This window comes from Impatiens glandulifera, chromosome 1, assembly GCF_907164915.1.
Source record: "Impatiens glandulifera chromosome 1, dImpGla2.1, whole genome shotgun sequence".
NCBI lineage: Eukaryota > Viridiplantae > Streptophyta > Magnoliopsida > Ericales > Balsaminaceae > Impatiens > Impatiens glandulifera.
In genome coordinates this window covers 153309592-153325704 of record NC_061862.1, presented here as the reverse complement: position 1 = coordinate 153325704, position 16113 = coordinate 153309592, and the positions used below count along the sequence as shown (strand labels likewise).

Genomic DNA, 16113 nt, shown 5'->3' with positions numbered 1-16113 from the left:
ATCCAATCATATCCTATACAAGAATATGACTTTTCATCCATTAGACCAGCCGCAGCAGGGGAGTATTTGAGGGGTTATTTGGGTGTCAAAAGAGGAGGGTGGGAGGCAGCAGGGGAGCAATTTTGGGTGTCAAATTTTGGGTGTCAAAATTTGACACGGGTGTCAAATTTTGTTTGGCCAATGAGATCCTGCCATGTGGCAGGCTTTTGATTTTACTTTTCTTATTTTAAAAATACATTTTAATAATGATTGATCAATAAAAAAAAAAAAAAAATTATATCAATATTTTTTATTTTTCACGATCTATAAATAGAGACTTGGTTTGTATCATTTGGACACCAAAAAATTTCAGAAATTTTCTACCATATTATCATCCTTGTTTGTATCACCTTTCTTTTAAAATCTTCAAACTCTTTCATCCTTGTTTAGAGTGTTTGTTTTCTTCTTCGTTTTAAATAATATTTGTATGTTTGATTTATCAAGTGATGAATAATATTGTTTGTGGTTAAAAAAAATGAAATTATGTATATGTTTAAATGATGTGGAAGTGAGAGAAAGTGAAAAAGTAATTTTGATACTTTGAATAACACGCTGCTGTATGACATGTTAAAAAGTGGGTGTTAAAAGAGGTGTTAAGCTGACGTGGCAGGGTGTTAAATGAAAAAATTTAACACCCTGCTGTGGGTAGTCTTACAATATTAGGACTTTTCATCACTTACTATGTAACATTAAGGCTGCCCTTTGACCTCTAACTGTCGAACAGGAGAAGGGATAATGATGATATTTTTTTCTATTACATTTTTACTCTTCTTCCCACATTCAAGCATAATCATAAATTACACAAATTACAAATCAAATTTCCATTAGCAAATATAATGGGAATAAGAATAATTGTTTTTCAAAGGCATACTAACATCTCTATAGATTCTAGTTGTTAGAATAACTTTTATTTAATTTCATAGATTATTCAAACAATAATAATAATAAATATGTGCATGAAAATAAAGTTATATTATAATTGTGTCATGAGTAAGTTGAATGGACAACTCACTTACTTTTGTATTGTTATCAATAATTGACTAATATCTGAATTTTTTTTTTAAGTGTTACTAAGATTCTCTAGATGATGTTTGAATCTTTAGATAATTTCTGATAATTTAAATTGATCTGCTTATATTTCAGACCTATATATTTGGGTCCAATTCAAATTATTTTTTTTAGACTATCTAGTTGGAATAAAATTGTCGAACTTTCAATAATCGTAGTCGTCCGATAAAATTATTTTGACGCTTTATGAGATTCGTTCGGGAAACTCAATAGAGTACATCTGAGAGTTAATCGTTTTTTCGAAAATTTACCGATAACCTATTAATTTTTTTTTTTCATTAACATTATAAAAATAAATAATTATTTTGAGTTGGCCGGCCAATTTTTTTTTATGTGATTTTCATCTTTTTCCTGGAAACCACAAGCAATCAAGCTTCCAATAATGGCTGCCGCCTCACAAAAATGAGTCAAATTCATCTTCCCCAAAGCCACTCACCATCTATCTCTCTTCTTCACCGGAGAAACTAAACCTCGCCGGCGCCGGCGGTGAAGCTCAACTAATTTTCAATTGAACTCATGTAGACAAAGCAAAATGTCAGTATTCTTCTTCCTACTCTTTCTTTCCCTAAATCTAGGGTTTCAATCTCAATCTATCTCTTCCGCATCCACCATCCGCCGTCTACTTCAAAACCAAACCACCAACACCACCACTACTTGCCCACTCGATTTCGAATCCCTCCGTCGGCGTATACAGAGTTCCAACCGCCCAAATCTCGACGTCGCCACTCGTTGCCATTACGTCCTTCAAGGAATCCGATTAGTTCAGTCTGAATATCTCAGATCCACTGGAAACTTCGTGCCTCCACTTGATTCAGCTGACGCATGTTGGAATTCGTATCAAACCCTAGTCAACGATTTCGTCTCCGGTTTCGATATTCGTAAAACCTGCGGATTTCAGACGAGTTGGATCGCTGAGGGTTGTATGAACATCACCACTCGTCGTGAATTCGAATCTAACGTTTCCTCCACCGCATTAAACAACGTCGCCGTCGCCTGTAATCAATCACTCGAAAACAGCTCCCCCTGCGCTTCCTGCACTACCACCCTATCTAGCCTCCAAGCTACTTACCTCGCCGGAAACTCCATCGGTAACGTCTCCGATTGCACGGCCTACCCTTTAATTTACGCCGCCGCCGTGAATCAATTTGGCCCTGCCGATTCAGGTACAGCAAAATGTCTGTTCTCACTCGAATCAATTCAAATCAAACCCAGTAACAAAAACAGGAAAACAATAATCGCCGTAGCTGTTGTATCCATTTCATTTCTCATTCTGTTTCTGGGTTTATCTGGGTTATGGTATTTCCGGCGAAAACGACTCGAATTACTGAAAAAGAGAAGAATCAGCAGGAGAGAAAGCGAATTAGCTTCAGGATTAGAATCAATCAACTCAAGCACCACTCTAGTAAACTACACATTCGATCAAATCAAAACCGCTACGAAGAAATTCTCAAGAGATAACATAATTGGAAAAGGAGGTTATGGAAATGTATACAAAGGCATTCTCCCAGACAATACCGAAATCGCTGTCAAAAGATTCAAAAACTGTTCAGTTTCAGGCGACGCAATCTTCGCCCACGAAGTGCAGGTAATCGCGAGCGTTCGTCATGTAAATCTTGTAGCCTTAAGAGGGTATTGTACAGCCACAACCCCAATGGAAGGGCACCAGAGAATCCTAGTAACCGATTTGGTAAAAAACGGAAGTCTCCATGATCATCTATTTGGAACAACCAAGAACAATCTGTCGTGGCCAATTCGACAGAAGATCGCATTAGGCACGGCTCGAGGTCTCCTATATCTACACCAAGGAGCCCAACCCGCGATCATCCATCGTGATATAAAAGCCAGCAACATATTACTAGACGAGGCATTTGAACCAAAAGTAGCAGATTTCGGTTTAGCAAAATTCACCCCGGAAGGAATGACTCATTTGAGCACAAGAGTGGCAGGAACAATGGGTTATGTAGCCCCTGAATACGCCCTTTACGGTCAATTAACTGAAAGAAGCGACGTTTACAGCTTCGGGGTGGTTTTCCTCGAGCTCTTGAGTGGAAAGAAGGCGTTAATGGCGGTTGAAGATGGACAGAATATGTTGATAACCGATTGGGCTTGGTCTCTTGTAAGAGATGGAAGAGCTTTGGATGTAATTGAAGATGGGATGTCGGATTTGGGAAATGCAGAGGTTATGGAGAAGTATGTTTTGATAGCTGTTCTTTGTTCTCATCCACAATTGTATGCTAGGCCTACGATGGATCAGGTTGTGAAGATGTTTGATACTGATTTGGCTGTTCCTTCTATACCCGATAGGCCGATTCCGATAATCGCGAATATTGATGATATTGAGAGGTCGGTTGGGAGTAGTGGTTCGATTTCGGGGAATCTTTCGGGTTCGGGCGGATTCCATTGTTATTATGTACAAGATGAAGATGACCATTGATTCACATTTTTATTCTTTCTTTTCTTTGCAATCAGAATCAGATAGAACAATATTATTGCTTAGGCAATGCACACAATGTATAGTAAATATTATTATTTTCATTCAATAATACTTACTAATAATATAAATATTTTAATTTGTCTGATTCGATCCAAGCCTTCACTGAGTCCGAAATCAAAAGATTCACTCTACAACTTTGAATCTAAATTTTCTACAAAAGTTTCAAACTTTTTTATTTTTCAAAATTCTTGCATAAAGTTCTGAAACTTGGATATAGACGCCTTAAAAAGCTAAGAAGTGTTCTCAAATCTAGTATGTTTCCAATCATCATTTAATTTATACTTATAATTTGAAAATAAGATTTTTATATTTCAGTTTTTAAATTTTTTTTTTGGAAAAACGACTTAGCGTTATTTCATTAAAAATTCCCCAAAACGTGAAAAAAATCACGAGTTTAAGAGATCATTCTAGACAGATCTATAATGATTTTGAAGTCGTAACATTATGAATAAAAGCTAAAAACGTAAATGAACTATCTGATTACAATGCTTTCAATTTAGTGAGTTCAAAAAATGGTAAATTCTAGTTTCCACATATATTTCAGTTCTGCTCCGTGCTTGAGATTCTTCTCCACGTTCCCGCGAGGGCGCTATAATTCGATATAATATCTTTCCATAATTCTTCAACGCTCCTGCGGGTTCTGCCATATACCCTTATATTTCGTTCTTACAAAATGTTATACACCACTGCTCTAAAGTCGTACTTGAACACGCTTGTTGCATATCTATTTCACTTGGTTTTGAGTAGTGCTGCTTCTTTGATTTCATTCCATTCGCTCGGGAAACTGATCAGCTCCAGACTTTTATAGAATCTGTCCCAAATCAATACAACAACTCCCAAATAGGTGATCTATGGTTTCTTCATTTCTATGCATAGAAGACAACTCGCGTCCAGAATGCTCATATACTTACTGATATGATCACGAGTGCTGAGTCTTTCCCAGAAGGCGAGCCATAGGATGAACTGGTGTCGAGGGATAATCTTCGTTGACCATACAAGAGAAGCTCATTCTACTTTCTGCGCTTTTTCCCGGGTTACCTCCAATATTTTCTTCGATACCAGCTTCCCATTGTCCTCGGCTTTCCATTCATAAATATCCGGTCTGTCGTGTAGTTGTATGTTACTTATATGATCAAGTATCTTTTTTCCTTCTGGAATTCTTCTCAAGAGCGAGTTCCAATTCCCGTCTTTGATGTCTCTGATTTTCGCTTTTGCGTAGTCCCTTCTGATACGGATATTTTGAAACTCCTCCTTGTGTATGATAGGATGATTTTCAAACTAGGGGTCGTGCCAGAATAGAGTGCATTTCCCGTCCCCTAGCCGGATGTCGTAAAGATCTGTAATATCGCTTCTTAGTTTAAGAATCTTTTTCAGAAACAAGCTCATACCTTCGTGAATTTTGCAGGTCCAAATATTGGTTTCATGTTTCATAAACCTCGTATGCACCCATTTGATCCATAGTGACTCTTGTTTGCGCTTCAAAGCCCACAGATGCTTGAAGGTTAGAGCCTTATTCCACTCGATACAGTTCTTCAAGCCGATGCCACCCTCGTCCTTCAGTTTGCAGAGAGCGGTCCATTTGACTTTCTTTTCTCATCTTCCGCTACTGCCCCAAATAAAGTTCCTCATCAGCGTGTCGAGCTCCTTCATTACCTTTTTTCGGAATGACCATCTGTTGCGCCCAGTAGCCAACTATGCCCATGACCACGGTTTTGATAAGTTCGATCCTCCCTGCATAAGAAAGTTTTTTTGCTGCCAGCCAAATATCATTTTTTTACCTTTTCAATTAGCGGCTTGCAGTGTGAGATCTCGATATGCTTCGCGGTTAACGGAATTCCTAAGTACCTTACGGGAAAACTGCATTCCTTGATGCCCATGATGTTGAAGATGTCCTGCTTTGTTTCATCCTTCACGCCTCCATAAAATGCCACACTTTTGCTTTTATTAATAGTTAAACCTGTAACCTCAGAAAAGAACGTTAGTGCAGCCCTAATAGTTTTAATGGAATCAACGTCTGCGTGCGCTAGAATGAACAAATCAGCAGCAAAACATAGATAGGTTACCTCCTCTACCTCACATAATGGGTGAAAGATGTATGGACGATTCTTTCGGAACATCGCGAAGATGCTCTCAAAGATCGCCATGATAGCTACGAAAAGATAAGAAGAGAGGGGGTCCCCTTGCCTTACCCCATTTTCACCCTTGAAATAGCCTGCGTGGACTCCATTGACGCTAACAACAAAGCAGGATGATGAAACACACTACATAATCCAATCAATAAAAAAATCATAGGAAAAGCAGAAACAACCAGAAAGTCCCAAATGGCTTCCCATCTAACAAAGTCGAAAGTTTCCTTGATATCTATTTTGAAAGCCACTATCGGGGATATTTTCTTTTTCCCGTAGACTTTTAATAGGCTCTGCATGAGAAGAATATTATGAGAGATTGTCCTACCGGGGATGAATGCATATTGATTAAGATTTATTATTTTTCCTATGACATTTTTAAAGCGTTCAGAAATGATTTTTGAAATGATTTTATAAATCACACTACAGTAGGAAATTGGTCTGAAATCTTGTACTTTCTCGGGTACCGTAGTTTTAGGGATCAAGGTTAGGACCGTTGTATTCCATTGCTTTAACATCTTACTGTTCTTGAAAAAACTCCAGAACCCCATCAATAAAGTCTTTACCCACAACCAACCAATTGTCTTTGAAGAACTATGCATTAAACCCATTAGGACCCGGGCTTTTATTCCCATCAATACTAAACAGAACTTCTTTAACCTCAACCCTCGTGACCACCCTTATCAGCTCGCGACTATCTTCTGTAGAGATTTTCCTATCAAAATAATCTGATACAAGGTATTCAGGTGACTTTGATGCTACTTCTTTGTACCCATAAACTGCTTATAGAAATCGATAGCCAGATCTTGTACACCCCTTTGACCCTGAACATATTCACCATCATCATTCTTCAGCTTGTACACATTGTTTCTCATGTTTCTAGCCTTGCATTTTCGATAGAAGAAAACTGTGTTTTTGTCACCCAACGAGAGCCAACTCTGTCTTAATATCTATCTAACATAATTCTCTTCAAGCAGACTCAACTTCCTGAAGTTTTCAAGCGCATACCTTTCTGTTTCATTGAGTTGTTCATCACTATCATCCCTTAATAACCTTTTTCTGAATCTCTTCCAGTTCTTCTCTAGCAGCCAAAACTTTATTGGAGATATTGCTGAACTTCTTCTTGTCAAAGCTTCAGAGATGATTCTTTAAGAGCTTAAGCTTCTTAAAAACCCTGTACATGTTGGAACCCCTGACATCTATTAACCATACTCTTTCTAGAATACCCTTGAATTTATCGTTATCCATCCAGAAATTGAAAAATTTAAAGGGCTTTTTGAACCTTTCTTCCTTTTCCCAGAACAATTTAATCGGGCAGTGATCAAATATACCCAGATTCAGAACGTGAAGTTGACTTCTCGGAAAATTGGTTAATCTAGTTCTCATTTACTAGACATCTGTCAATTCTACTTCTTCTAATTTGCTCATTCCCTCTAGTAGAAGACCAAGTGAAGAAGTTCCCAGAATTGGTAGGCTCGATACAACCTATATCTTGATGTAGTCATTAAAGTCAATCATATCCCGAGTTATTTCAGATTCTGGACTACGATCAGATTCATTTCTAGTTACGTTGTAATCACCGAGGACAACCCAAGATTTATCACTACCTGGAGATCCAGTTTCTGAGACAATTCTAAAGGAGTCCTCTGTTAGTTCTTGAGTTGCTACCATAGACAATAGCAAGATTAAACACGATTCTTGTGATTCTGTCTTTGACCTCTACCAGGATTGCTTGATCATTCGAAAAGAGAGCCCTGACCTCAGCAACTTTGTTATCCCAAATAACCCAAATTCTGCCCGTTTTATCATTTGAGTTGTGAATGATTTCCCAGCTACTATCAATACACATCTTGCTAACCTTCTCAACGTTTCGACTTTTGACTTTTGTCTCAAGAATACCCATAATAGTGATCTTCTAGTTCTCAACGATCCTCCTAATTTCTTTGCATTTTAGAGTGTCATTAAGTCCCCTTATATTCCATGTCACTATATTCATGAATGAATATAAGTGTTGGGTTCCTGACTTTCCAAACTGTCCTAGACCTCTTCATCAGAGAAATCATAAGCATCACTTTCCTCGCTATCCTCAATGACTACAGTTTGATTACATGAATTACTATTTCCATTGAGTGGGGGTTGCCTCATGTAGATCTCATCTTTTCCCGTGATAGAGTTAGTGGCTTCTGGATCCATGATCTTTCTGCTTTGTCTTCATGTTTCAGCTTGTTTTGCTTTAGTAGGTTTTTTTCTGACTTTGAACCTCTTCACTACTAGATTCATGTTGTTATCGATTTTAATTCGCCCTACTTCAGAACTAAGGTTTGCTGTCTTATTCAAAACCAAATTGTCTTCTTCGACACTTGATCTTTTGATTTCACAAAACCCAAGATTTCCTAGTTCATTCTCAAGAGCTTCTTTATTACTTGTTCCAGGATTCTCCTGTTCATTATCTCGAAAGGTGGCTCCGAGCCCAAGGATTAGGTCATTTCAAATTCTAATGACATTGTTTTTTTGGTTCCTACTTGCATTCTTAGAACTATGAAGAGTGAAATCATGACCTATTGGAGTGCCTTCAGACCCAATTTGGTTTGTTTTATATGGGCCAAGTATTCTCCGTCCCATAGATCTTTGAATTCCATAAACTTTAAAACCAGGACCTGTAGTTGCATCAAGACCAGTTCTTTGATCAGTATTGGGACCGGTGGAGTTAGGACTAGTAATAGTATCATCCGTAATAATAAGACTTGTGCCAGTATCAGGAACAATATAGCCGGGATCAGTAATGGTTGCACCCTTTTCATTAGGACCGGTAGTAGCTAGTCCGGTAGCTTGAGTAGTTTTAGGATTAACAAGTCCAGGACCAGGCTTAACATGGTCAATATACTAGGAACGATAACATTATGAGAAGCTCTAGAACAGGTGTGACTATGTCCAACTTTATCAGGACCGATACCCTGATCAGGGCCGACATTTTGAACAAGACCTATTCTCGAGAAAACAGAATCCTTAGAACCGGCGCCCTGAACATGACCGATAGGATCAACGTTAGTAGGGCCATCTTGTACTCTTACCCACTTAATTCTTTTTCCTATCTTTTTCCTTACCCTTACATGTTCTTGCTTTTGGTTGTCCATCTTATCAATCCTTAGTACGTTCATTGCTGTTAAGTTCAGACCTGTTCACATTTCTCTCAACCTGAGCCTGGTTAGAGTCATTGATATCGCCTACTTGAGCGTTGTTATTGGCTTTTGATTTTAAATTATTATTGACTAGACATTTATTCATAGCGTGTGTGAAAGTGCTACACCATATACATCAATTTGGTTTCCATTCGTATTGTACTCCAATGTCAAATAAGTTCAAGCTTGATTGGAAGAGAGCTACTTGGATAGATTTCGACACTAACTCTAGCCACAGATGCACGCTCGTAGCCTTCCATTGTTGGGTCAAACATAAGTGGTTTTTCTATAATGCTTGAAATATAGGCCAGGCCCATTGGGTTGCACAGGTGTGGTGGAACATTCTTGAGATTCACCCAGATTTGTTCAAGTTCAGGCGGTCTATGATTAGTATTAAGTTCCTCGCTCCACTTGTACATCTTGAATCTTTTTCCTCTGATAAAGGTATACTCGCTCTCTATGATCGACTTTATTTCGCTTCCATTCCTGAAGGATAGAAAGTAGAATCCATGATCATTGATTGTGATCCTCTCCAGACCAGAGGATTCCCATTGACCCATCAACGTTCTTTTAACCTCAGCAAATAATGCCTTCATGTTTCCCATAAACTGACCAACTATGACAAACTCCCATGCCTTTATTCATTTTTCTTCAATTTCTGCTGGGAGCTCAAACTGGTGCGGATGATCAAGTGTAATTACATTTGGGAATAATGTGTCTATCTAGAATTTTTCCTTTTCTGGATCGCTAATGGCATTTCCATTTCACACCTTTCTTTCCTGCCAGGTTTTGTTTGGGTTGCTCATGATTGTGTACACCTTTGTTTTATTATATTTCGAAATTTCCTTCATGGCGTCAACCGTCCACTTGATCACTTCATCATATTGGTCTTTGTTGAAGAAGTTCCAATTCTTTAGGTAGTGACTGTTGAACTGAGCATTCAACTGATCATTTCTTTCTTGGGGCATCGTAATATCTTGTTTATTAACTTGAAAAAATAGCTTCTTCATCTGGTTTCTCAGTCCTGCCAAATTTTCTATTTCATTTTTTCCTCATTGACCACGTTGGACCAGCAGTAAGATCCTTGTTATCAGCCTGAGTATTTTCTTTGTCAGGAATTGCAGCAGTAAGAGGAGCTGAGGAGATGACTGTTTCAGGGTTGCTATCTTTCCTGACTTGCTTGTTCTTTTTGGCCCATCTAACCCTTATATTTCCCACAAAACCATTGTCTTCAATTGTTCCAATCTTCTTTAGAATATCCCCTTCAGTGCTCTTCTCTTGTGTACCAGTTTTCCTCTTTTGAATGCTATCAATTGAAATTTCAGGATCCAGATTAACGAGTGGAGAAAACGCACTCATGTTCAATATCTCAGGGTTAGTCTCGGGTGTCACGGTTTCCTTGGGATTTACTTCAGCATTCTTCTTAGAACTTGAGTTATTTGCCTTCATGTTTTCCTTTCTTTGATTTTTGATCAATTCTTACCCTTCTTAGCTGTTTTAGAATTATTCGTTCCTGTTTCTTGACCGGTCCGTTCAATTTCAACACTTGTTTTGGAAGAACTATACCCCTTTGCTTTTGGTTTGATCTTTACTATCGACATCTTCTTCATGGACTTATGATATTCAATGTCGCATATTATTGTTTCATCATAGTCGGTGCTATCGTTTGATTCCAAATCAACATCCATACTTTGGTTCTTTTGATTCGATCGGTGGTTCATATCTTTGATGTCTGCCGTTTTCAATTCAAGATTCATGTCATCCACCCTTATTAGACCCAACTTTTTAGCAACCAGATTATCTTTTTCAGACCCAGCCAAGCGAAAACCGTTGGCTAACCTCTTATTAAACCCGACCAAGTAAAAACCGTTAGCTAACCCCTTATCAGACCCGACCAAGCAAAAATCGTTGGCTAATTCTTCCAGTTTCATACATTCTTCACCTATTATATCCTGACTTATATTCTGACCCAACTTATTTATAGCTTCCATGAGATCCATACCCAAACCCAGATTTTCAAACAGATTGTCATTCATGGTGCCATCAACCAACGAATCAATATAATTCTCAGCCAAGTTTTCACCATTGGCTATACTAATCAAGTTCAACTCATCATCCTTTAGATCTATACTATTAGGATTTTCTAATTTAGCTGAATTTATTTCCATGACCAGCTCTAACTCAGATCCAATTTCTTTAGTATTTCCAGATTTTGTTAGACTATGTCCTTCAACAACTTTAGCTAGATGTGTAATCTGTTTAGAAGATCCTGCAATTTTAGCTTCTGTTTCAGAATCCTGGGCGCATTTAATGTCTTCTGTCCAACCTTTTTTAGCCTAGTCCATAGTCTGGTTGTTTGACTTTCCATCTGATCCTTAGTAGGACATGTAGACTTAGCATTCTGATCATCAATGAAACCTGAGACTTTCAGATTTGCAAGATTTCCCATTGCAGAACAAGATTATGAAATTATGTCCTTCTTTGGACCCAATGAACTCTGAGCAACTGATATCTCCATCTCTGTAGAGGCAATTTCAATATGACCCATTTTGCCCAGTTCAGCATCATCTCTAGCAGGATCGGTAAAATCTGTTTTCCGCTCTTTCTCTACACCTGAATAACCCAAACTGTCATGTTTTCCTTTTTCTGAAACTAACCCAGACCTTTTAATATTATTTGAACTACTAATTCTCGACCAACAGTCGTATTCAGCCCTATCATACTTACCTCAATAGGAACCCCAATACCAACTTCAGTAGGATCATTCAAAACAGACATAGATCTCAGCATAATGTTTTCACCCGATGTAGAAACAGACTCCAACATTGAGCTTTCAATATGACCCGATAAACCTATACAATTTATGTCATTTTCCTGCATTACCTTAGAGCCCTTTTGACAGATTATCTCCAGCATTGAGACCGAATTTTTAGCACAAGCACCCGATTGTCATCAGTTTCAGACATACAAGATTTCAATTCCAATTTCCCAATAGAATGACCGGTCAGGTCTAGGGTACCAACCAACGACCCTAACGGTCCATTCCGTGCAGCAAGTTCAATAACAATAGAATTTTTTAGAATTAAAGTCCTATCATTTCTATATGCAGTTCTATCTTTTCCTATCAATTCAATCCTATCATTTTTATTATGAACATGCATATCATTATAGTATGAATCCCCAATAGAACTATTCTCATATAATTCATCAGCATGTGGAAAAGAACTCATACCCGATGATGTATTTGGCATAGAATCAATAAGCTCATCTTCTCCATTGTTTAGGACTTCATCCATGATTTCTGGCTTCTGCTTCTTGGGATTGCTAAGAGACATGCGAGTTCGTCTATTAGACCTAGCATTGCTGCTTGTCGACGGCCCCTTTAACACCTTCTTAGGATCATCAATGTTGTTGAATTTAAGATTGGAAATCGATCATAGAATTATTTCCAAACTATCTGTTTAGTTTAGAATCAATCAATTAACCTTAAATAGAAAACTTAAATTTGAATTTTAAAAATCCAAAAATCGGGTTTGCTGTTATTGGGCTAATCCTCAAGAACAGTTGTCCAGAAATCATCCCAACATTTTTTTAATAATGTTGAGCAACTATTTGGATCATGTTTGATCTATCCCGAACATGTTTAATCAAAATCAAAATTTCCAAAATAATTGAAAATTTTAAATTTTTTATTTGGTTTAAACAAACAACCAATGTTCTTATTTTGGTCTCAATCAAGTATATGAAATACAAGGAAAATATTTGCTAGCTCTTTACACTTCAAAACAACTTTAAAACCAAAAATTCGATTTTTGACTAAAAACTATTTTAAACAAATTGATCATCACTCAAGTCGGTTGATATCTTGGGGTGATGTTCTAAATATTCTTGAGTTTTTTGTGAAGCCACCTAGACACTTGGATCGAAAAATCCAAGCCTCCATCAAAATTACAAAATTTGCAATTTTGATGTTTTTGAGGACCGAGAGGTCCGACCATGACTTCTCAACCAAGATTGAGAGGTCCAATCAATGTTTTTTTTATCGAGAATTGACCAATGTTCTTCAAATATGACCGAAAAGTTAGACTTAGGACCGAGGAGTCTTGTACCTGACCGAGAACCCTCGAACCTATGACTGAGAAGTCTAACTAATAATTTTTACATCCGACCGAGAAGTTAGACTTAGGACCGAGGAGTCTTGCACCCGACCAAGAACTCCCGAACCCAGGACCGATGACTTCCACCTAAGATTGAGAGGTCCGATTGAGAATTTGGCACCCGACCGAGAATTCTAGCCAAAGACCGTGAGTCCATAGCACTAGACCGAGAGGTCCGACTAAGGATTCTAATCCCCAGCCGAGAGGCTCCTGACCTAGGACCGAGGGCTCTTAGCCTCGACCAATAAAACGAATCCAGGACCTAGGACATCGGTCCTAAGGCCGACTTGGTCCCATTTTCAAACTCTAAAATTATTTTTGCAATTTTGTAACCTCAAACCATTTTCTAAAAATCTCAAAAAATTAGAAAATGATTTCAAATTGTTTTTGGAATATTTCCACAAAAAATATTGTGACCAAGGCTCGTTTATAATATATTTTTAAACCCTAATGCCATTTAAACTAATGTTCTTTAGGTAATTTCCTCCGTAAGTTATCATCAACAACATGTACCAATATTTAAATAATTATTGTTATAATCTTTTAAATAACGCACAAACCTTATGCATGTTTAGGACCAAAAAAATAATTGGTTAAAACAAAACGTTATACAACAAAATTTCAAAAACCAAATTTATAAGTAGATGCCATTTTTAAAACTAGTACAGAGGATGAAATACGAAAACCCTTTCTCGAGTATCTCTAAACTACGAACCAAATCTCCTCTTCTAGCCTAGCGACAATAAGAGGTGGATATTAACCATAAGTTTCTGGGTTCGAACCCGTAAGGCGGCAAGTTCTGCGCCAATTAAATGGTTAAGTGTGTTTGCGGGCTACATACTTAATACGTTGTTCCATTTTTTTAAACTACGAACCAAAAAAGAAACTCTAGCAGGTACGTTTGTACGTACACCTATACCATTTTATTGATTTTCAAAAATCAATTTGCGACTCTATTTTAAAAAAATAATATTTTAAATTAATTATTTTTAAATAATTTAAATAACGGATTTCTAAAAAAAAATAATTGTTATTTGATTACCGCAAATCTCTAAATTATTTAAATTTGTATCAAAATTAATTAATTTTAAAAGTTGTCATGAATTATTTAAATCTTTAAAAATAATATTTTATTTTAAAAAAATTCCTAACACTAAACCAATATTAAAATTCTCGAATATCAAGCTTTTCGCGAAAGCTGTAATAATAGTTTTTTTCCAGGATACATAAACTATGTAATAAAATAATATGTTTGAACATAAAATTTCAAAATAAAATTATTATTTCAAAATATTTTATGTTAAATTATCATTAGATTTTATTTAATTATTTATTTAATAAATATATTGATCAATAATTATTTTAAATAACATATATTCTATATAAAATTATATATATATATATATTATACTAAAAAAATTAAACTTATTAAAATTTCAAAATAAAATCATTTTATTCAAAATTATAGTTGATTTTAACCATTATAAATATAAATATATATTGAAATTATTAATTTTAAATAATTCAAAATAAAAATCATAATAAATTAATTAATATTAATTTAATTAAGGAGTAATTTAGTTATGAAGTAATTTAGTTACAATATTAATAACTTTGATATTATTAATAAACTTTATAATTAAGTTCAGTTTTCACAACCAAATCAATAAAAAAAAATTAATTATGTTTTTCTTAACGGCGTGAAAATTTGTAGGCTGTAGCACATATGTAACTTATTTTTTTAAAAAATAATCAAATAAAAGATTAGTGAAATTTTATAGGGAATTTTAATAGTGGAATGAAAATATAAAAGGATAGACATCATTTCTCATTAAAATTTCCTGAGTGCATCCTATATTTTCCTGCAACGCAAACGCAACAAGAAAATGGGTTTTACACTCTTTCTAAAAAAAACACATACTTGCGTACTAGTGTTTCATTTCCTAATTTTTTTATATAAAATTTTAAATCAGTCCTTAAAAAATATATAAATTCTTTAATTTAAATATTAAACTTGTTTATAAATTATTTAAAACGTCTTTTAATTTTTAATTTTAAGATAAAAAATTATAATATTTTTAAAATGTATAATTAAATTATATTATATTTGAAATTTTATCTATTTTATTTTTTATTTTACGTTATATTATTTATTTAAATATATTATTAAATTGTTTTTGTTATGTATGAATTATTGATATATAAATAATTTTATTAAAGAGAGAGAAAATATTAGAGTTAAATATGTAAAGTTAATAAATATATAGATAATATTAATAAGGTTAAAAAATGTAAAAAAAGAATATTTTAAAAATATTCTTTTGAGTTTAAAAATAAATATTTAAATTGAAAATGAATTAGTGTTTAATGTGATGTTTATTTTATTTTAAGTTTTGGGTTTGAGAATTATTTTGTGAGTTAAAAGATTGTCTTAAATCTATACTTACTAATAATATCGATATTATAAGTAGATATAAAATTTTAATATAATTAAATAAGTAATGATAGACAGAGATAAATTTTATAGATAATTTTAATAGTGAATGATTCAATCAATGACATTACATTATTTTCAACATTTTCAACCAAATTTCTCTACGTCTATTATATTATATATATTTAACTGATCCTCTAAATGCATATGGACAAAATATTTTGTTTTTATATATTCAAACGAACAAAACACAATTATTATATGTTGACAAATATGTTGAAGCGGTTCAAACGTACACGTGTAGGGAAAGCATAGTAAGTTCATGCAATTAGTTAGAGCTAGTTTGATATGGATTTTTTGAGATATTTTTTATTTTTATTTTTAAAATATTAATTATATTATTATTATTTTAACTATCAAACCATTGATTTTTATTAATTAAAAGAGTAAATTAAGATAATTCAAACAATTAAAAACCCTACCAAATATTTTTTTTATAAACAAAATAAAAAATTCCACAAATAATCGAGATCAAACAAGCTCTAAGAGAAAAAGATCAACACAATGCTCAATTTCTATAAAGAGCAACGTATACAAGTCATGAATCTAAGCATCG

At 35.0% G+C, this 16113-nt stretch overlaps 1 protein-coding gene across 1 annotated transcript; it reads left to right on the top strand.

Annotated features, from left to right (window-relative positions):
• Positions 1-1457: 1457 nt before the first annotated feature.
• LOC124920215 (probable LRR receptor-like serine/threonine-protein kinase RKF3) lies at positions 1458-3682 on the top strand. The gene has a single exon (XM_047460653.1). The coding sequence runs from the start codon at positions 1640-1642 to the stop codon at positions 3539-3541; it is 1902 nt and encodes a 633-aa protein (XP_047316609.1). The 5' UTR covers positions 1458-1639; the 3' UTR covers positions 3542-3682.
• The last annotated feature ends 12431 nt before the right edge of the window (positions 3683-16113 follow it).